Genomic DNA, 23,018 nt, shown 5'->3' with positions numbered 1-23,018 from the left:
AAATAGAATAATAAGGTTTCCAGCAATATTTCAGTTCCCTTTGTTTATAATTTAAACAGTAATTAACAAAAAAGTAATTGTCTGTCAGCACAAGATAGTACACAAGCCATTACTTCAGTCTTTCCATTTATTTCTGTTTGAATGAATGGTTCCTCTTCATGTGTGCGTGGATTTTTTTTCCAAGCGCATCTATGGTAATTCTAATCTGGTAATAGAGTAACAGTAAAAAGACACTTAAACTGCTTTTACAGTCTGTAGATATTTGTAGTCTATTTTTGATGATTTAGAGCTGTAGTCATTACAGTTGTCAAACACATAAACAACAAGAAAACAGAGGTTAGCAAAGAACTAACACATTGTAAATGGCCTTTTTAAAAAGTGAAGCTAGAGTAATAACAGTTTATAGCAGTTTTTGAATTTCTTTCCTTCCAAGTTCTCAAAGCCTTTTCCTAAAATAAGCCTAAGTTCAAAACACTCCTGTGAAAGGGTAGGAGTAGTATCTTTATGTTTGTCTATGCAGAGAAACTGAGAACAAAAGTTTAAGTGATTTCTGTAGATTCTCAGAGTAGGTCAATGACATTTCATATTAGAACAGAGCTTTCTTAATCAGCAGTTTGCAACCATGCCCTTACATTGTCTTCTCTCCTGGAGAGTTCAGCACCATTTGTTCTGTGAATTAAGTAATGCTCAGAAAGAGCCGTCCCTTAATAGTTGCTTTGAAGATTCTTCCCTCTTTCACTGCTGAAACAACATCTCTGAAAGAGAGATCATAGAATCATAAAATATCCTGAGTTGGAAGGGACCCATAAGGATCATAGGATCACATAATTTTTAGGGTTGGAAGGGACCTTTGGAGATCATCTAGTCCAACCCCCCTGCCAAGGCAAGGTCACCTAGAGCAGGTTACACAGGAACACCTCCAGGTGGGTTTTGAATGTCTACAGAGAGAGAGAGACTCCACGGGTTCCCTGGGCAGCCTGTTCCAGTGCTCTGCCACCCTCAATGTTATGAAATTCTTCCTCATGTTCAGGTTGGAACTTCTTGTGGTTTTGTTTATGGCCATTGTTCCTTGTTGTGTTGCTGAGCACCACTGAAAAGAGCCTGGCACCATCTTCTTGGCATCCAGCAGGTCAAAGTCCAAATCTGGCCCTGCACAGGACAGCCCCAAGAATAACAACACATGTCTGCAGATACCTGATCTCTGTTGTGGTACAAATGCTTCAGTTCAAGGCCTGTAGAGACTTCCCCCCCCCCTTAATGAAGGCAGTGGCACCCCATCCCAGCCATGGTTCCAGTATGGCCACGCTAGCCTTCTACTCAGGAGGATGTAAGTGAAAATGCTAGTTTGAGATGCACAGTGGAAAAGTTCCAACAAACAGCTCAGTCAATGACATATTCTGGTACTAAAAGAAACAAAGAGCACTAAAATTTATCCCCTGGGTATCCTCAGTGCTGTCAGATAGACCAGAATTTCAATAATATTTCTGAAAAATAACTAGATATTTCCTTTCACAGGCATCATTCAAATTTAGAGCTAAATGCAAACATCGAAGATTAATCTATCCATTAGCAGCTCAAAACAAACCCGTTGCTTAAAATTTTGTATGAGTTGAATTGGAAGCAACTCTATGATTTTACTCTATGCCTGTGGCATGAAATACATTTTAGAAATATAACATCTGCAGAAGTTATATTCTGCCCAAACGCGATTTATTAACTTTGAAGCATATAAGATCTCAAGAAAGAGCTGAAAACAATATATTAATTATATAGAAAATAGCAATAATGCTTTCAGTCCCAAAGTTTTGGGGCTATGACTGACATTCTGCTAAATGAATTTTTACTTCTTACCATTCTTCTCATTGTCTCGTTACTTCTTTGCAGAGCTACAAGCAACCATCAGCTTTTATAGTTACACAGCATCCTTTACCAAATACCGTCAAAGATTTCTGGAGACTGGTCCTAGATTATCACTGCACTTCAATAGTTATGCTGAATGATGTAGATCCTGCACAAGTAAGTCCAGAAAACTGCTTCATTCAAAAGAGTAGAGCTAGTGCTTCAGCATTTCAGAAGAGCTTTAGGATGTAATTAGTTTTATAAAACAACATTAAATACTTACATGCTAAAAAATTGATCTGTAGCTTGCGGATACACTTAGGGAAAGAGGAATAAATCAGACCATCAGCAGCTTCTCCACCAAAATCTTAATGCACACACACATAAGTGCATGCGCCTGTAATTTATTCTAAGAGAACATGGTTTGGGAAGAGCTGCTAAAACCCAAAAATGATGGCTGTGAAATTCTGTCTCAAGTCTGAAACGTACTAACGATAGCCAAAAATCACAAACAGAAGCCAACAGCTATTCATTAGCCTGCCTGATACAGGTCAATGACCTTGGTCTGCTTACCAGGGAAATAGATGTTCCCAGTGTGAAAATCTGTGTTGTGTTTTGCACAAAATGATGTCGTCATTAGCAAGGAGATAGGATCTAAACAAGATTGGAGACTAAGCTTCCTTCCTAAGAGAAAACAGGGCAATGGAACGTGTGGGGGAATGTAATTACCTTACAAAAGGGTTGTACAATGCTGTAGATGTTGTTCAGAAAATTGGAAAACCGAACCTACTGGTTTGGCAGTTTAATCACTAGGATTAATCACTAAGCATCCTAGAGCCTGGGTTGCAACTGTGCAATTCCAAGTTCTTACACAGATATAATTTCCTTAGTTCCAAAAAATTGCACCAGCCCTTTGCTGGAATAATGTGGTGGTAATCTGGATTCCTAATATGTAGATATTTGTTAATTATTGGTTAAGAGCAATTATAGATTTTTTATAGAAGACTGCATGTCATTTTTATTTGTGATATGATCAAAAATCTTTTTTAGCTTTGTTCAGTACTGCACACACTTAGAAAAAAATTTTAACATGTAGAATTTGTTTTTAAAAGATACTAATCTTCCGTTTGGTCTTTCAAAGGAACTTGAAGGAATTCCACACGCTATTTTAAAGACTGAATTTCTGATTTCAAGCCCTTCGCTGTCTACAGGGAGAAAAAATAGAAATGAAAGACAAAACTTTTATTCATGAATCTAAGATTATTTTCTGAGTGAATAAGGAAAGACTCAAGGGAGTCAGGCTGTTAGGGACTGCTGAACAGAGTTTTTTTAATTTGTCAGATGTGTTTTGAATTTACAATAGGGCATGGCTATTTCAAGCATTTATTACCCTCACAGGATTTAAAAGCTATTGGGATATGCAGTTAATGCACCTGCCTCTGCAGTATGTTAAACCTTTTACCTCTAATGTGAGTAACAATCTTTTCATTAGGAATAAATCTCAAAACCCTCAGAGCAAACAGAAGTGGAGAGAGGGCACAGCTTATTAAAAACATGCATTACATTCAGATTTATTAATAATTACTGTTATCATTATTATTTATGTATATATGAAGTGTTTAAAGTTCTGTTTCGATATTACCATTTATGTGGATTGTTATGCTCTATTGGGAAATGAAATTCAGCCCTCCACAGTGACTCTGGCTTAAAGAGAGTTGCTAGTATCACTTGCATGCAAAATGTGCAGACCTAAATGCTCTTGGTTTCTTTAGAAATTGAAAATCTTGGCTTCCTAAAACAGCTCCAGCAAACATCTTTACTTTTTATCATTTGAGTATTTTTCAAATATCTGCAAAGCAGTATTCCTGTGTATTTGGAACATGTGTCCTAAATTGTGCACGTGTTAAATGATCTGAGCACTGGAATTTGCACCACTTGTATGCATTTTATTTTGTTATCCTGTACACTAGCATGTTTCATAAAAAAAATTTGTGAAAGATTTAGACAGTATTTGGAAAGCAGTTTGCTCAGCAGACCAAATCATAGAGGGGGGTTAAAATAAATGAAAATATATTTTTCTACTTGAAATTCCTGGTTTTAACTTGTTAAAGTGATCTCCTGCAAATCAGACCCTGTTTTCATTTTAATTGATGTAGTAAATGATTATGTTTTCCTAAAATGTAGCCATCTCTAAACAGCTTTGTTGAGGACTAAGTGTTATAAGAAATGCAAAACAACATCTGGAGTAAATGTGATTTGTCAGCTCTGCTCTGGATCACCAACAGCAATGCAGCAGAATGAAGACCACAGCTGTTTTACTGAATGAAAATAAAAAGTTCCAAATCTGACATCAATGCTTCTGCAAGCAAACAAAATTTCATGAGTTCATATTTAATTTTGGTGAATGCTTACAAAAGCTATATGCTTGAACTGCTCTAAATATCCCTGGCAAAAAAAAAAATCATTAGGATTTTCATGAAAAAAAAACGGACAGGCAGAATCTATCTTCAAAAACCTCCTTGCAAAGTGTTGATTTAATCTTTAAAGTATTAACATAGATGATAATTGGTTCCTGGATTAAGCCATCATATATTATTAGACACTAAAACTGTCCAAGATAATGGTAATATTACTTTGTGATCTTTAGGTACTTAGAACTAGTGTCTTCCGAGCACTGAAGAAAGCACGATTATATTTTCAGGTGTCATTCATAGAAGAAATTAGGCAGTTGTTGAAAATTTAAAGGAATGCTGATATTAGACCATATCATTGGTCACGGGTGAAACAGATGTGAAAGTTAAGTCCTCAGTTTTGAGAACTGATGAACCCTTCATAGTACAAATCACACATTCTAATGTAGCTTGAATTAATAGTAATCTTTCAGGGCAGTTGGAGATACCAGGCCTTTGGTCTTTAGGCTCCACACTGTTTCTGAGATATGGTAATATTTGCCAGTATCTCCTGTCTTGTCAAAATGCATTGCAGAATTAACATTGAGTGTCAGAAGTGTTTTACTCCAAATACCAGAGAACAGCAAGTGCAGCAGCAAGAAAGAGTATGTTCAGTTACATGAAAAGGCATTGTAAAAGCAGAGTGCTCAAAACTGGTGGAAGATTTTGTATTTTATAACGATATTGTACTAGAATTTCAGTAATACATGTATCACAAATTAAAATACAAAAAAGTATGTTGAGGCAGCATGAAATTCAAAATGATTAACTATATTCTTTTTTGTTCATGGTCTTCTATAGCTATGCCCTCAGTACTGGCCAGAAAATGGAGTACACCGGCACGGTCCTATTCAGGTGGAGTTTGTATCAGCTGATTTAGAAGAAGACATAATCAGCCGGATATTTCGAATTTATAATGCCGCCAGAGTAAGGATGTTATTTGCAAAACAATTCTGTATCAGTAGATGAATTGACTCTACTCAAATCAAAAAAATGAAAGTTAAACTCACATAGAACCATTTTCATTTTTCAGCTTACTTATTTGAAAGCAATGGTGCAATACTGAGTCACACCATAATGAATGAGAAAAAAATCCTTCTATGTATAAGCAAAAAATATTTTAATGCATATCATAAGTGTGTTAAATGCAAATGAAATAAATGCAGTATTCAGACTGTATGGTAGCCAGGAAATGCTGAAACTGGTGCTGTTTTCAGCGGTTTGAAATGGGCCATCTTGCATATTTGTATCTTGTGTCATGTGAAGAAAGCTGTGCACCAATACCAGGCATGTTTTTCAGTAGCAGTCCCAGACTTAGTGTACATCCTGTCCCACTAAACACACTTCATAAAATATGTAAGAGCTTCAGAGGGGCAAGTGGGTTCTCATATCGAGCTTTTATGCTCCCATAAAGGTGATAGAAGACTAAACGAGGCATGTCTTTCAAGCTGAGAGGAAAAAAGATTTCACCGCAGACCAGGCATCTCTTCTCATCCAGGGAGCCTTTGCATTGGGCTGGTATCGATCACAAAAGAGATCTGGTACCTCTCAGTACAGTGAAAGACTCCAAAACCACACCCAAAAATGTGCTAATATCCAAACAGGGAAACAGATTGTAAACTTCAAGATACTTCTTTAATACTATGAAGGCCTGGTATTCTCAGTAAGTGTGGCAATATGAAAACACAACCTCCAGTGTCGTTAATGTGAGCAGGCACTGGGTCTGGCTTCTGTGCTTTGGGAAGAGGGGCCATCAGCTGAAAGCAACTGGACAGGAAATCAGTAAATTCCAAATTTTGACATAAAGCAGACAAAACTGGTTGGAGAACATACCTAATGCTGCATCCAGCAGCATTATTGGTTTATTCCTGTATCTTGTTAATCTTACATGCTCTCTATTAACTCTTACTCTAGAGAATAAAATGTAATGTCAACATTTCTGTGTGTTGTTCATTTTAAGAGTGGCACTAAAATGCCCTCACTTTGGACAAAAGTGGCAAATTGTAGACTACAAAACCAGTTTTCACATGCATGTTTATTATGCCCTTTTCAAAGGACTAGTTTTCTGCCACTAACACTTGTTCTATGCTCCTTTTTTTTTTAAATCACCATAAAGCAACTGTTCAGTAACATTTCACCAAAGGGGTTCTGACTGCTGCAATAGAACACAATAGAACAAAATATAGTTAGATATATGTTATAAACCAGAAACATCTGAGGGTTCTGTTTGGTTTTTTAATGTTTCCTGCTTCAAAATATCTTGAAAGCTTTTGACCTTTCTTACAAAAAAAGACAGAAACACATAAACGTTCTTAAAATTGCAGAAGCATGTATGTGAAAAGGGTATATAACTGAAGTTGTGTTGCAGCTCCATCTTTGCTACCAAGTTCCTCCTATAATATTAATTAATTATTTGCTTGATCAAGCAGCTGTACCATTGCTCTATTCCAGACTATTTGTATAGCACTGTATTTAAAAATTCTTGTTCTAATAACTTAGTTGGAAATTAAAAGTCATAAGTCCTCAAGAGCAGTTGAAATTACATTAGCAGTTTGTTAGCAATCATCTGCTTGAACAACTTTCCTTGCTGATTCAAATATCTAAATTTTTTAACCCCCCAAAAATGCTGTTATTTTTCCTGCTTTTTTCTGAATCTCTACAGCCCCAAGACGGCTATCGGATGGTGCAGCAGTTCCAATTCCTGGGATGGCCCATGTACAGAGACACTCCGGTTTCTAAGCGCTCCTTCTTGAAGCTCATCCGTCAAGTGGATAAGTGGCAGGAAGAATACAATGGGGGAGAGGGACGCACAGTTGTACATTGCTTGTAAGTACTGGAAAAGGAAGAGAGAAAGTAGGGGAATACTGTTACAGAATTTATGCCAGATTTTAAAAGATTTGTGAAGAGATGAAGAGGCATCTATCTATTCTGGAACTGCATAATACAATATTGCATAATTCCCTCTCTGTCCTTTGTTAGACCCCTGTGAGAAGATGATGGGTACAAGTTAACTCTATTTTATATAAAAATGTCCAGGGACTTTTGCAAATGGAAAAATTGCATATTTATTCAGAGTAAATCAGAATTGTACCTTCAGAACAATCTACCTTTTACTTCTAGAGATAAGAACTGTAGAAATAGGTAGCATTGAAGGGTGATTTCTCTTCCACTCATAAAGCACGGAAGCAAAAGTGGTGTGATAGACCGGTTACGATGATGCTGTAATTGCCTTACCTTTCTCTAATAATGTTATATATTTTTGTCCTCCTGTGATTTTGTGATCCACTGATGCAGACTCTCATCACTCTGCCACCATCCTCCTTTTGATGTGGTTTAATACCTGTACATGCTGTTTGCTCTCGGCAGTAGCCGATCTTTTGAGACCAAGTCTTCAGTGCTTGAAGTTATATTCGTCTTCCTCCAAACATCTGTTTAAAGGTGCTGCCATGATGGAGAAGGGTCATGGTAATAGGAAGACCATGTTCGAAAGTTGGGACCCCATGCTAGAATGATGGAGGAAAATCTAAGAATATAATAATAATTCCCAGTATCACTGACCTTGAACAAGTCATTGCTCTTCAGTTTCTCCATCTGTAGAATGGGGATAATAATACTTTCATCAAAGAAGCATTGTGCAGTGTGATTAATTAATGTTTTGAGATCTTTAGTTGAAAAGATCCTTTTGAAGTGCAAATTACTGTTATCTCTGAGGTGGCTGATGATATTAAATAGTTGTACAACATCACACATGCGTCACTTCCAGGCAGTAAAGAAAGAAAAAGCTCTAATATAATCCTTTTAAATTACTTTATTTTAATTAAAATTCTCAAAGAGTCCCACAATATCAGGCAATGTTTTGGCAGCAGAGAGCATTCTTTTCATACTGCCTGGATGTGACAGATGTGCAATGCTGTATCTTCCTTTGAAAATCAACCATTTGCGAAGCTGGTTTGAAAGACCTGCTACCTAACTAGTCTGCACTCTGGTAATTATTAAGGTTTATTATTTTCAGTGAAGCGCAGCCTAAAAATTTTGATTAGAATTGCGGTAGAAATAATGGGGTTTCCAGAAAGAAAGAGATTCTCTTGAAGATTAAAAATAACCACGGATAAAGTGTTATTAAATGCTGTATTTGATCATGCGTATGAGCATTTGTGCCTGGCTCCTTTGTTAGCAAGTCACTTCGGGTTCTCATCCTCTGATACTGTGGGTGGAGGGGAATTAGATACACTTTTTAAAAGCAGTCCTTTCGAAAAAAGTTATCCCCTCTGCTTGCTACCAGTGGGTGAGAGCATCAACCAGAGGAACATGGCAGCAGCAGCCAGTGCCATACCAAGTGTGCAGCCACCAGACAGACTCCCACACGTGAAATTTCTGGTGCTTTTGCTGTTCCTCTGAAATGCCCTTGCATCCAGAAGCAAAGCACTAGGATCCGGAATAAAAGAACTCACAGATTCGCTTTCTCTATAACATTTCCAGGCCTGATGCTCATTGCAACCCTGTGTGTTTACAGTGCAAAGCAGCGTTGAACTGAATCTAAAAGGACTTTGTCCCTATTTTAGCATCGCTGTCTCAAGTGTTCACTAAAGAGTGGTGTAAAACTCAGCCATTCAATTCCCTTCAGGCTGTCGGCCTGCTGAATTCTGAATCACAGCTTTGAGATCTTTCATCACATTAATTTCAATTAAAATGTGTGTTTTGCCTAGAGTTCAGTAGCCTTTGAGGCCAGGAATGCTCTGTGGCTTCTCCCTGCTGGAACTCATGCATTCTGTAGCCATCCCTGTTGCTGTACAAACTTGTAACAATTGTACTCAATTGTAACTGAGCCATTTTATCGCTTTTATTGTAGGAATGGAGGTGGCCGCAGTGGGACATTTTGTGCAATCAGTATTGTTTGTGAAATGCTTCGACATCAGAGGGCTGTTGACGTATTCCATGCTGTGAAAACACTGAGGAATAATAAGCCTAACATGGTGGACCTTCTGGTATGAGCTTTTTAACTGCACCACTAAATAGAAAATGTTCCTTTTTCTCAGAAGACTCAGTAAGATTTCCAGGATTTGCAATGGGAGTTGTTCACAAAGCAAGCAAGTCATTTTCAAAGGGGATAATGAAGTCACTTCACTTGTAAGAGTATTTTTACACTGCTTTTTTCCCAAGGAGACTTTGTCTCCATTCGTTTGAATTTTTTAAGAGTTTTAAACTTTCAGATGAACATCCTTATTAATTTTCTTTTCTAGCAGGCTGAGCCAAGTGGAGAGCAGCCCTTGCATGGTAGAAATAATAGTTATGTAAAATGAAATGCCAGATTTTCAAATTATATATTTTATAAATAGCTTAATCGCCTAATATTTATCAAAGCCATGAATTTCAGTTTGACATCCAGAATATTGCATTTAATTATGGTTGCTCTATCTCATAGAAAGATTAAAGAAGTTCAGAAACAGGGGGCCATGTGCAATTATTTTCCTAGAGAGTGTTTTATGAGCTTTTTTTTAAAAGGAGAATTGCTGAAGTGCCAGCTGCTATGCCAGAAGAGCTGCAGAATAGCTTAAACCAGCAGGTTCTTACACTCCAGTGTGTAGTTTTGTACTTGGGGATGGGTTCTGAAACCTGGGCTATAAAAGACACTGTTTTACAACATCCTGCTGCAGAGGTGGCTGCTTAAGAGGCAGCTGTATTCGATTTAATGTCATAGTCAGGAGGAAGCAGCATCTGAGTGCTTTCAGGGATGCTAACCCAATCCAATCCAATTTTGCAAGTGCTGGTTAAACAAGTTTGGGTCATTTTAGCAACTTTTCTACAGCATGCCCAGGGTGAGGCAGGAGGCATCTCACTAAGATGACCCAAGCTCTTGTAATTTTAGGGGAGATCCCCCCTCAGGTGAGCTAACAATGTCCAAGTGCTAAACACACTGGAGAATGGGCAGAAAGAGTGAGGTTTTCACGTGCATGTGGAGATGGGCAGGGATATCTACCTCCCCACCACATGTATCACTGTGCCTCATCTCTCAGCGTGGAAGAAGGGCTGCCACCATATCCCCCATCTCAGTGCTCCCTTCCAGCCTGCCTGTGAAGTCCAAGACCCTCCCCTGGCCCTGCTCTGGCCAGGCACATGGGAAAAGACCAGATTTTGTCAGCTATGCAAAGCAAGGAGCGGGAATTACAAGCAGTACCATAGGACCATGAGCCAGCAATGTGGAACTGTGAATCTTGAATCATTGAGAAACTACCAAGCTTTCACTAGGGAGGGAGCAGCTTAGTTTGCTTCTTTTCCTCTGGTTTATATTCTCAGGAGGAGAATCATCATACTGAGAACCATACATTTTTATTTCCTAGATATTAAGAAAAATGTCCTACATCTTCATTTAAGTAGTATAGTTTGGACAGAGACTTGGCAGGCCTGCTGTTCCCCATTCTCCCAGAGCTCAAGTCCACAGAACATACTGATATCTTACTCATTTATTTTATAGAAATAAAAAAGAAAATTACCTGTGTGAAGATGTACAGTTGAAGAAAACGCTCTCTATAAATTCCCATTTGTGACAGTTCTCCAGTTATAGATTTGTCAGGCAGCTGTCTCCATTTTGCAGAAGAGAATTTTTTTAATCAAAAGCTAAGTGTATTATTTTAGAATATAAAAGTACCTTTTAGTAAATTGAGAGTGTTATTGAGAATATCTGGAAGGCATTGAAAGGCCTTGTAGGGACTTTTTTTTTTTTTTGAAATTTCAAAGCACTTGTGAAGGAGATCAGTATTGTTTTTCTTATTTTACAGACAGCGGAATGGAGGCAGGGGACAATCAGAATTTTCCCCATTATCACATAATGCACTGACTGAGCAGAGTTAGAATGACATCTCTTCAGTCTTGGTCTGCTGCCTTGTAGGAACAAATATTTGAATTAGCAAGGTTTTGATTTTCAAGTAGATTGCTTCATGGTATAAGGGAATTGCAACACATGATTTTTTTTTCCTACTCCTGTTACTGAATTTATCCTTTATGACCTTTCTTACATTAATCTGTCTTTGCCTCAGTTTCCATATCTGAAAAGTGAGAACAATAATATTCATTTACCTTATAAAATTTTATGGTAAAAGATTAAATGCTCAGAATCATGACAGTATTTCACAAAAATAGTTTTAAGACTGCTTTATCAATACCTGTTGGGCACTTTCTGACAAGCTAAAAGGCCATCTTTACATCCATACTTAGAGATTCATCTCTTATTTCATTGAAACCTTTGGTTTTCCTCCAAATGTAAAAATTTGAATACCACATCCATACAATATGGAAATCTGTGAAATTTTTCAGCCATCATACAAAGGTAACACTTGGTATTACAAAATCTCTATTATGGAATGGCCAGAGCATTTTGTGATAAATGTTATTCGACTTACCTGTAGATGTCCTAGAAAAAAATTTTAAATATACCTCTTTTAATATCCTCTGTCAAGTGAATAATAAAAATATACAAAAGACACTCATGAGTGAAGACAGTGGGAAATAATATATGTTTGCTCTTTAAGACAGATATCCTGTTTACTAAAAATGACATTTATTCAGCTGGATCAGTAAATCAGCATAAAATGAGCATGGAAGAGTGGAAGTGGATGAGTGGCTGATCTCTTGTTTTGATCTGTTTTATAGTTACAGAATAATTTCCATTTATTTAGAAACATATATGCAATAAAAACAGAAGAGGAATTTACATAATACTCCTTTCCTTTCTACTTTTTTTTATTCTTTTCTCATTCTGAAGAAGGCACAAGCAGTTTATGGAACCTTGCAGGATCTTAAAACCTCACATACAACTCATTCATCACTTAGGTTATATGTAAACCTTGTTTTCTGTTAAAGTCAAAGCTCTCAACAAAAGAACTTGGAAATGGTCCATGCTTGTTGATGGCTTTTTGATTATTGTAATAGCACGTGGTCTTCCACATGTTAAGGTGGACTCTATTCTCAGCTAAAATGTGACCCAAAGACACAAGGACAGGCCAAAAGACTTAATCCTCTAAAATGTTTACTTCAATGAAAAGAGTAATTGTCATCTTCCTACTTGTGATGTGGGGATGGGGAAGGCTGAGTCCTGTCAGCTAGTTAAGTCTGTTGTTGTTCCTAGATGACAGTATGTGCCTAGTTATCTTTTCATTAATTGATTAAAGTGCATAAGTGAAAGAGGCATTTCAGTGTCAGAAATAGTCATAAAACTGGCAGGTGTTTTCCAAACTGAATTTTCAAAAGCCAGAGCCCTTGGATTCAGGGAATCTGCACCTACTGTTTCTTTCAGGTTTTTTGTTTCATTTGAATGTTTATATATTGCGAGTAGCAAGAATGAAAACATAAGAGGGATATTTGTGCACATACAAAACTGTGAAGGCATCAGTGACTGCATCATTTAAAAGTGCATCATTAAAAGTTGCAGAGTGGGCAAAGGTCAGTCAAAAGCATTTGGCTTCTCTGTTCTGCTGAAGATGTGAAGGGGACCAATTCATGACCATTTGTCCCTGAAGGATGCAGACTGGGTTTGCATCCCTCAGGAAGGGGATTTCCCTGGGATTTACTCTCTTTCCACGCAGTTGCAAATAAAAACAGCAGGTCTGTGTTTGGCGCACAGGGATGGCCCCAGAAAACTTACTCTGGGTAAAAGAGAGCTGTTAAGAGCCTAACTTGTGCATCACGGTTAATTGCTAAAAATAAACTGGAATGAATTCAAGTAATTTAGCTCAGGCTTGATCTCACAAGCCTGTTGCACTGGTTAGGGGACAGACTTTCAGATTGGGTCTGGGCTGCATGTAGAGGACCAGCAGTAAGTGGCTCTTGCCCTGAAATGTAGCAAGTGTATGAGTGACATTAAAATAAAAGTTACAATCTGGGAACTACTAAACACGGGATGTATTTTAAGATAAACATTTCCAGGGAGGAATTTCAATAGCTCCAATTCTGGTAAAGGGCTACATGAGCATTTTGACAGATGACAGAAGGGTTGCAAGTCACTGTGCTTACGTGCAGCCAGGTTTTCTCATGCAAGTGTATTAGAGCAGCTGAATACACATCTAGCATAAGCAGTACCGTAAATTACCATGTGTAGTGTCTATTGTCTGGTTAATATAAAGATTTTCTTATCTGAATATAAATTGGATTTGCAAACTGGTTCCCATTAACGACAGCTGATAGTAAATAATTTCAACAGAAGAGAAATATTGATCCCCTTAATTAAGTTTCTTCAGTAACTGACTTTGTGGTTTTCTTTTGATTTTTCAGGATCAATACAAATTCTGCTATGAAGTGGCTTTGGAATACTTGAATTCTGGCTGATTGTATAAACAGCACAGACAAAGTTCCTCCTTTCACCACCACAAACAAAGCAAGTCGCTTCATGATATCTTTGTAAATGAGATGAAGACTTCTCAGTGTTATGCTTATACTGCTTTGTATAATTGGCTCTTTTTAAGAGCCCAAAAACGTGTTTATAAAACCGCTTGCACTGCCCGTTTCCCACTATAATGCCGCTGCTTGACACCCATATGAACGTACACCAAACCACATGGCAGTTGTTGAACACCGTATTCATACATAGCCATTGATGTGGTGAAGCAGCATAGTCCTCTGGTAAATAAGAGAGCACAATTATATTCTTATGAAGGAATTTGTACTTTTCTGTTATATTTCGTTGCCTGTGATTCTCAGTTATTGTCACAGCCTAGTGTACATTTCTGTTCTGTGGAGAATGCTGTCTGGCATTTTGATAATATATTATTTTAGTTATATTTGTATTCTAACACGTGCATAATAAATTAATCATATGTAGCTTATCTGAACTAACAGAAAGAAATGTACCAAATCATGTTAACTTTGTTGAGTTGTAATTTCTATCCACTTTGTCCCATTTCAGAGAGAGAATCTTGAGTGAAATACAGTTAGGAAATGCAAAATACAGGATGTTCAGATTAATATATCCAAAGCTCTTTCATTTGTTTATATTGTAAATATTTTTTGATTTCATCAAATTATTTATTCATTAAAATGATTTTTTTGTGAAGCACAGTGAGTGACAATCATTTTTATTAAGCCCTGGAAATGCTTACTGTATGATAGTGTAAACATTTGTTTACCTTGTATGGATTCTCAGCTCAATAAATAATTACATACATGATAAAATCTCGTTTAATTTAGTATCTCTTGGCATCTGAGAGCCTTCAACTAAGCCTCTTTTCAGATTAAATCTAGTAAATACTGAGCTACCTCCAGAGCATGTTTATTATGTGATCCAGTGTTGATCCAGCCAATAGCAAGGTCATAGTATCATAGAATCATGGAATCATAGAATGGAAAAGACCTTAAAGTTCATCTAGTCAACCCCCCTGCCATGAGCAGGGACACCTTCCACTAGGCTAGGTTACTTAGAGCCACATCCAGCCTGGCCTTGAACACTTCCAGGGATGAGGCATCCACAACTTCCCTGGGCAACCTGTTCCAGTGTCTCACCACCCTCACAGTAAAGCATTTCTTCCTAATACCTAATCTAAACCTACTCTCTTTCAGTTTGAAGCCATTCCCTCTTGTCTTTCTCACTACATGCTCTTGTAAAAGTCCTTCTCCATCTTTCTCCTAGGCTCCCTTCAGGTACCGGAAGGTTGCAATTAAGTCACCCTGAAACCTTCTCTTTTCCAGGCTGAATAAACCCAGTTCTCTTCGCCCTTCCTCATAGGAGAGGTGCTCAGTTTGTGTAATCAACTTGGTGGCCCTCCTCTGGACTTGGTCCTACAGGTTGATGTCCTTCCTGTGCTGGGGATCCTGCAGCCAAATGCAGCACTCCAGGTGGGGTCTCACCAGAGCAAAGTTGTGCCATGCCAGTATATAAAAGCGGTGGAACATATGTTTAAAGATGCACGTGCACAAATGCAGAACCTGAAAGATGCCCTGCTCTGAAGAAGAGATGATGTTGGGCTAGTGGTGCTCAGTCTTGTCACAGCATCCCTCTGCAGCCCTGGGCATTCCCTGCCATTCGCTCTGTGTCTGCTGCTGCTGCTGCGAAAGGGGTGACGGTGCACTTGTTCTTGGGAAGAATGACTGCAATTCCTCTTCTTAAAGATATTAAAGATACCAATACTAGAGTGACTGGGGGGGGGGGGGGGGGGGGGAAGTTGTTAAAAATTTCATGAAACTACACTGTTACTAGAGTTGTTGTCAGTACTGCTACTGAACAAGTTAAAGCATTAAAGCTCTTGCCTGTCCTACGAATAGCTTTGCTGACCTTCCACTGCATTTGAATAGTTCCCCTTTCTACAAAGCACACACAGGTGTCTGAACATGCTGGGAATTACCTGGTGTTTATGGATGCAGGAGGTGCAGCAACAAAGCAGCAAAAGGGAGAAATGAGACAGAAATGGCTTGCTGCACCATCTGCTGGAACTGCAGAACTTCGTCTCACCCAGAAGTGTCAAGAAGACATTGCAGGCAGAGCATCTGCTCAATACTGAAGCCTTCCAAAGCTATATGGGAAACCAAATTCAAGGAAGTGTCAGACTGCACAGTATTTCAGCTCTTAAAATGATCCTTTTAACGTGCTAGCCATCTGGAATGGGGGCAGTAGCTATATAGATGTATCAGTCGACATGTTTTGAGAACCTCTAAATCTAACAGATCCAGCTTGGACAGAATGACTCACAGCTTGTCAACTCCCAGTTCAAAACCACTCCCAAAATTCAGATCTGAAGACACGAGGATAGGTTTCCTCTGCAGCTGGAAAGCATCTCTTTTAAAATTGCTTTAAAATGTAGCCGGCACATACTGGTCATTGCTATAATTTGCACAGAGGTACTGAAGAACTTAGCAAAAACAACCCCAGTCCTGAGAAGAATGATGGCCCTTGGATAAACCTTCAGCCTGTTGCAGAATGTGCTCTGATTCATTTTAGAAGTGTTAGGAAACAAAATCCAAACCTCTAACATCATATTCCTCACAACCATCTTGACAGACCAGGTATGCCAGCCAAGCATGCTTCTTTGTAATAATTATGGGACCATAAAAAGTTGGGTTCTGTGATGTATCCATTGAAATACATGTGGGCATGTCTAGTGTTTCAGAAAGTCGAAGTAAGACAGATAGTGTGCCAAAGGAACCCTTGGACAGAAGGTGATGCCAGCAACGTGATCCCAAATGTGAATGAGATTGAAATGGAGCAAGAATTGTGGGTATCTCCTGAAGACAGAAACTGCCCATGTCAGGCAGACATTATTCCACCTGCTGTACTCTTGCAGACATTCCTTGCACAGGTAAGTCTTTGGTAGTGAGGGGTGGAAGGAGACGAAGAGAAAAGAGTTTTGCAGTGTTTCTTATTGTTTTACTGATATTTCTTTTTTCCCTAATTCTTTCCACATAGGCATAAGTCAGAAGTTATAGGGTATATGTTACAGTCTGTCTGATGTGGTTTGAAAAGGCGTTCTGTGAACTACAATGCTATAAAACTGGAGCCAGCTAAAGAAAGCACAGCAAGCAGCTTTGTGTCTTCATTCTCACACTACAGCTATCAATCAGTACAAATGATAGAGAAATCCAGGCTTAGGTAAAACAATATTTTGGCAAGAAGAAAAAACAGGTGAAGATGGTGAGACAGCTGGAGTACCTCTCCTATGAAAAAAGGCTGAGAGAGTTGGGGTTGTTCAGCCTGGAGAAGAGAAGACTCCGGGGAGATCTTACTGCAGCCATTCAGTATTTAAAGGAGGCCTACAGGAAAGATGGTGACAGACTTTGTAGCAGGGCCTGTTACAATAGGATGAGGGGTAATGGTTTTAAACTAAAAGGGTGTCAATTTAGATTAGATATTAGGAAGAAATTTTTTCGAATGAAGATGGCAAAACTGGAACCGGTTGCCCAAAGAGGTGGTAGGCGCCTGGAAACATTCAAGGGTTCAGGTTGCACGAGGTTCTGAGTAACTTGATCTAGTGGAAAGTGTCCCTGCCCATGGCAGTGGGTTTGGACTATTGTATTCCAGTGCAAACCATTCTATAATTCAGGAGTTAGGAATAGAGAAAATATAAGGAATCAGAAGGGAGGAGAAAGACAATATCAACATGGGGGGTTGGTATTCAAGAACTTTGAAAGTCATCTGGAATGTGCCATTTTAGAGGAGACAACAAAAGTGGCAGCCACTGTAAGTGTTAATAAACCAAATTCCCTTTTCAGAAGAAAGTTACACAAATGCAAGCCCAGTAGAGCTGCAGAACTTAGGGAGACATCAGTCTGAGTTTGGAAGAGAGGAAGGGATGTTTTCTTCAATGCCCAATATATAAGAGGTATATAACTGAATAAAAAAAATACTTTAAATGGTCAGCCCTATGTATCACCCAACTCGTCATCTCTCTGGGATTTGAGGTAGATTATTTTTGTTAAGCTATTCTGAAAGAACAGCAGTGGTGAGAGAAGTGATCACATGCAGGTAAGATGTATCTTTGTAACATCAAGGCTCCTGACAGATTCCTGGGATTCTTTATCAGCAAAATGAGTTTGTCACTGGCAGGTACCTTCATGGAGTACTAACTAGCTTAAGGACTACATCTAGTAAGGTTAAAAATTAAAACAGAAAAAAACTTCTTAACCATCTGTATGCAGTGTTTCTCAAAAGGGTGTCTGTGCCACAAAGAGTTGATCTGAAGGTACTATGAAGCATCAAGACCATCTTCATTTTGGGTTTCTCCTTCATCTGGTTAGGGCTCATCTTTAATCTCTCTGAAATTTTTTTCTTTTTATTTCACTGTATATAGGTGTTCCCCCAGGTCCAGCTGCTTACTGTCCATGCTCCTTCTCAGTCCTTTAATGGCGTGTAGCGAAGACATAACAGACTTGGTTTTGACATGTGGCAATGAAGATAAATTGACACTTCCAGCAGCAGGTATTCCAGGCATTTTCCTTTGGAGAGGCCTGTAGAGGCTGTAATGGCAGTAGCAAACCTAAAGCCCCTTGGCATTTCTCACTCCAAAACACTCACAGCAAGATCAGCTCCTAAGTGTCCTTTCATTGTTGTATTGTGTCTCATCTCTTCTCCCCCTGCCCTGTCCCTCATATCAAGGATGACTAAAGGAAAGTAAGTTTCAAAGTTTACTTGAGTTTTTACAGCCTCATTAGCTTTCTGATTCAAAGGCAGTTTGGTTGCTCTACCTCCCAAAGTAACTTCAAGAAGTTGTGCATTTGCTTTCAGAAGCAGCAAGGTATGTTGGCAGATCGCTGTAACAGAATGATTTGTCAGATTATTTTACATTTATTGTTGGGTTTACATTTTTTTTATCAACTTGGATCCTTGAACTACAAAATCTCATGCAGCCCATATCTCACGTGAGACATGAGGCTTTATTAAAAGAAAAATAAATAAGAAATGGAAGAAAATTTTACAGCTTAGGTCTATTGTGTGATGCTTATTAAGGAAGACAATGACCACTGTCAATTTTAGGGGCACAGTACCAGTAAAACCCAACAGATCATGTGAAAAATAATGTTCTTTCTAATGCATCTCATTTGTTTGGTTGATTTTTGTAGAAACTATATGATGAAACTGATGGGTGCATTTGCATTGCCTCAGCCAGTCGCATGCTCTGCCTGCAGGAGCTTTCTGTACACCACTGGCATGAAGGGGCTTGTTCTGCACACCCCCACTCAGCTGGCAACACTCTCCTTCAGCATCCCAGCCCACATTAATGAAGGAACCTCTCCAAAGCCTTGTCAACCCTTTGCAAACTGCAATAAACAGCAACAGCAAAATGCCTTCCTCACTTCTGCTGGGTATTTCCAAGCAGACTTTTCTGCGAAAGGCTGAAAAGGCAACTCCTGCATTGCTTATTTCTCCAAACTCACCTGATCTGCTCCAATCCTGAAAGCCATCCTCTGCTGTCCCCACTTCCTCCAGTCTGTCTTTCCAGCTCCTCACCCACTCTCAGAGCAAGGCTGTCCCATCTCCGGCTCCAAGGGCCCTCCTGGAAGATGCATTGCCCTCTAGTGCTCCCTCTTCCCTCCCAGTCCTGTCACCAGAGCATGTGATGCTCATTCTGAGTAATATGCCTTGAGATAGATAGAAGGGAGATTTGAGTCTGGAAGAGGTTGAGGTCTACAAACACTCTATCATGTTTTTTTTTTAATATTGCTGATAGTATTCAATGTACAAAGGCACAGGAAAAATAGGCTTCGACAATGAAGAGTGAGAGTGATGCTTGTTGTAGCTTGTCTGAGGGAATGTGTCAGGGGAGATTAATATCTCATGTTCACTGGCAGTCTTTCCAAGCAATGGTATTTTTACTCCTGAAACTCTTGTATTGATGTGTTTTCAGGAGCAGCTAGAAGATTTTTAATTGTATCTCTACAGTTGTGATATTTCTAGCAATTGTTTTTTTGCGATGATGTGCTCAGAGGCCACAATTAAAGCCTAAGTCTCATTCATGCTAGACATACATTAATACTGCTGCCAGGCCTGAGTAAATTCAATCAGAACGCCTAGTCCTAAAAATGTTCACAGTAATACCCTCTTGTCTAGTCCAAGTTGCACAAAAAAATCAGTCTGATACTCACACAGATTTTGCATATGAGTTCATCAGTCCTTGTGCATGTCCTGTCATGATGCTATATCGAGTCTGGCTGAGATTAAGTTAATTTTTGTCATAGCAGCCCATATGTTGCTGTGTTTTCTATTTGTGACTAAAACAGTGTTGATAGCACACCGGCATTTTAGCTATTGCCAATCAGTGTTTGCACAGCATCAAGGCCTTCTCTGCTTCTCACTCTGCCTTTACCCCAGCAAGTAGCCTGCAGATGGTCAAGATCAGCTAGAGGGGGAGGGAACACAGCTGGGACAGATGAGTTCCACTGACCAAAGACAGGATATCCCCTACTGTACATCATCCCAATCAGCAACAAAATGGGGGCGGAGGGGGGAAAAGCAATTTCTAGGAGGCTGGCTTGGCATTGGTCTGTCTGTGGGAGAAGGCAGGTGAATTTTTTAATGCTTTTGCATAAATTGTTTGTGGCTTTTTTTCCCACTTTCTCCTTCCACTTTCCTTCACTTATTAAATTCTCTGTATCTTGACCCACAAATTACCATGCTTCTGCTCTTCCTGTTCTCTCCCCATCTCATCAAGGGTGGAAGGACTGTGCAAGTGTAGCTGTGGAGATTTAGCTGCTGGCTGGGGTCAGTCTACCAGAGCACTGAAGTGTTTGTAGGTCTACATCCATCAGTCAACAATATGCTTCAAGAAAAATTTTTAAATAGGAGCTCACTTGTCATAAAATGAATAGGATTGCCTAGGTGCTTAAAATTAAGCCCATGATGTATGTTATTAAAACTACATTTTAAAAATGAACCTAAATAGATGGAACAGATTGACCCACTCACTCAAAGTGATAAAAACATTTAATTTAATTGTATGTGGCAGAAAATTTGGGGCAGACACTTGGCCTTCTCTGTATCTGTACAGTATTCAATTCATTTTAAGTAATGTCTATAACCAGCAGTTACTGAAGCAAAAAAAACCTCTGCTAGTTCTTTTGCTATGCCATGAATGAATGTTACAGGCTCTCTCTGCCTGAGAGCTCTGGGCCTGCACAACTGCAGATACTTTTCAAGGGGGTGGCATTTGACCCCACTGAGTTGCTCTCCCAGAAACTAACAACTTAAGATTACTCAGAGGGCAGAGCACCACAATGGATCACATACTTAACACTCCTTTTACACATCAGGCTAGTAATGACAGCCTCTAAAGAGACACTGGTATGTATACCATCTTGTTACTCTCTGTATTTGTAACCTTTAGAAGTTGAGCTGAATGCATAGAGAACTAGCCTGTTGTTGTGTCCCCTTGAAATTCTGATTTATACGGTATATAATAATCAGGCTATAATATAAAGCCTTTTGGGGATGGAACGTCTTTTCAGTGAAATACAGTTACTGCCTTGCCACGTGAGAAGTGGGATGGAATTTGCTGTTGGTCCTCAAAGGCTTCATTATCTGCTCATTTCTATGTTCTCCAGTCTGCACAGTTTGGTGGGAAACTGCACACCTGGGAAACTCTTGCACACCCAGATGTAAGAGCACTGACCTTTGTTGGCCATGTACAGGAATTTAATCAATATTACACACCACATAAAACAAAATGTAGCTTTGCTGTTACAGGGGATTAGCACACATTCAGCCATGCTGAATTGCAGCTCTGGACTGCAGTGGGTTGCAGCCCTGCGTTTTGGAACGATTACAGTCTTCATCTGAAAACAACCAGCTTTTGAGCAAATCCATGGAGATAGCACTGGTAAAAAACCATCTGCCAGTGGCTTGCAATTCTTTTGCTTCATTTTATTCAGATTAGTTTTTTTCTTTATAGGATATGAGCAAAATACAAGCCATCACCCAAACTAGATACTCCACTCTTCACAGATTCTTCTAGCCTGCCTGTACCAACCTCTGTGAAGTCCTAGCAAGAAGATGGCATATGCACAAATCTGTATCTCTTTCAATTACAATAAACGAATTAACTGCTATCAGTCTGTCAGTCTGTCTTCTGCCTTCTTTAGGCTGCCTTGCATGGAGCTACGCCTCGGCCTGACAGCCAAAAGGGCACATAAGCGAGTGCTGCTGTAATTGATTTGAATAAAAGCTTTTGATACATTAAATGAAAGCTTTTGGTACATTAAACTGTACTGTCTTTTTATCAGATGATAAAGCCTGCTGGTCAAATCGAGCTTCTTTCTCCTTCTGTTGGCACTCATCCCTTCCTTCCTCCCTTCCTGCTGCCAACCTCTCCTTTTGCCAAATCACTATGACCCACATTCTGAATGTCTGACTACACTTGAAGGATCAGTCTGTGGTCATCCTGTGTCTGTTTTGACAGGCAGCTTTGCCAAACATTTGTTCTCCAGCAAAGGTTCTCATTCATGCTGACAGCATTGCTCTCCTGCCTGCCATCCCAGCACATCTGTCAGCGGTGCAGCCTGGGGCAGAACATCATCTCCTGAAGGTGGGCAGTTTTACTGGCTTGGGTGGTATTTACCTTCCATCTTTTTAAATAGAGCATTCTCTCCCCTCCCAAAACCTCTGCTGAGAATGCTCTCTTTCAACACATGTTGCATGAGATTTCCATTTAGCTGAGACTCTTAGGAAGAATCGTACACCCTCCCCTAACTGGTACTGCTTAGTACAACTGCAAATTTATCTGTTACACTTCTTCTGGACAACGAAGATATAATTTAGTCCAGCCTTGCATATAAACCTACTAAATAGTTCTTGTAACCAAGCAGTCAGAACAATATTGCAATGTAATTTTTCACAACCAGCTGTGTCAAATGTACTGAGATTATGGTGGTTACTTTCTAGAAGCGGTCAGACAAGAGCGGTGTCTTCCCAGTACAGCTGATAAATGGCTACATGATTTGGCACCAGATTATTCAAGCAGACAAATTAACTTCAAATATTAATACATTCAGCAACCAGTCAGACAAATTGCTTGTTCGACAAGTGCCAGAGTGGTCATGGGGGGATTTTCCTTCTGCTTTCAGGAAACCTAACCTTCAGAGCAGTGCTCGGCCAGGCCAGCAAGCCTATCAATCAACTAACAAAGTTGGCAGCAGTTAAACAGACCTTCATTTCTCTCTGGAAAGGAGGTAGGAAAGAATAAAAATCTTGTCCAATTTGGCCAGTGTCTACCAGAATTGTCAGAATTCTGTATTTCAAATAAAACACGTGCTCCAAGGCTC

General features: G+C 39.2%; 1 protein-coding gene across 11 annotated transcripts in view; it reads left to right on the top strand.

Annotated features, from left to right (window-relative positions):
• Positions 1 to 14,450, top strand: part of PTPRM (protein tyrosine phosphatase, receptor type M) — a 461,846-nt gene extending 447,396 nt beyond the window's left edge. For all 11 annotated transcript variants that reach the window (XM_017819524.1, XM_017819523.1, XM_017819522.1 and 8 more), the window contains 5 exons: positions 1,885 to 2,016; positions 5,091 to 5,216; positions 6,952 to 7,115; positions 9,139 to 9,274; positions 13,554 to 14,450. In XM_017819524.1, the coding sequence (XP_017675013.1) occupies positions 1,885 to 2,016; positions 5,091 to 5,216; positions 6,952 to 7,115; positions 9,139 to 9,274; positions 13,554 to 13,607 (612 nt within the window). In that variant the 3' untranslated portion in view covers positions 13,608 to 14,450. The remainder of the gene's footprint in view (positions 1 to 1,884; positions 2,017 to 5,090; positions 5,217 to 6,951; positions 7,116 to 9,138; positions 9,275 to 13,553) is intronic.
• Positions 14,451 to 23,018: the final 8,568 nt, after the last annotated feature.

The sequence above is a fragment of the Lepidothrix coronata genome, unplaced genomic scaffold, assembly GCF_001604755.1.
Source record: "Lepidothrix coronata isolate B3197 unplaced genomic scaffold, Lepidothrix_coronata-1.0 Scaffold75, whole genome shotgun sequence".
NCBI lineage: Eukaryota > Metazoa > Chordata > Aves > Passeriformes > Pipridae > Lepidothrix > Lepidothrix coronata.
This window is presented reverse-complemented; position numbering and strand designations above follow the sequence as displayed.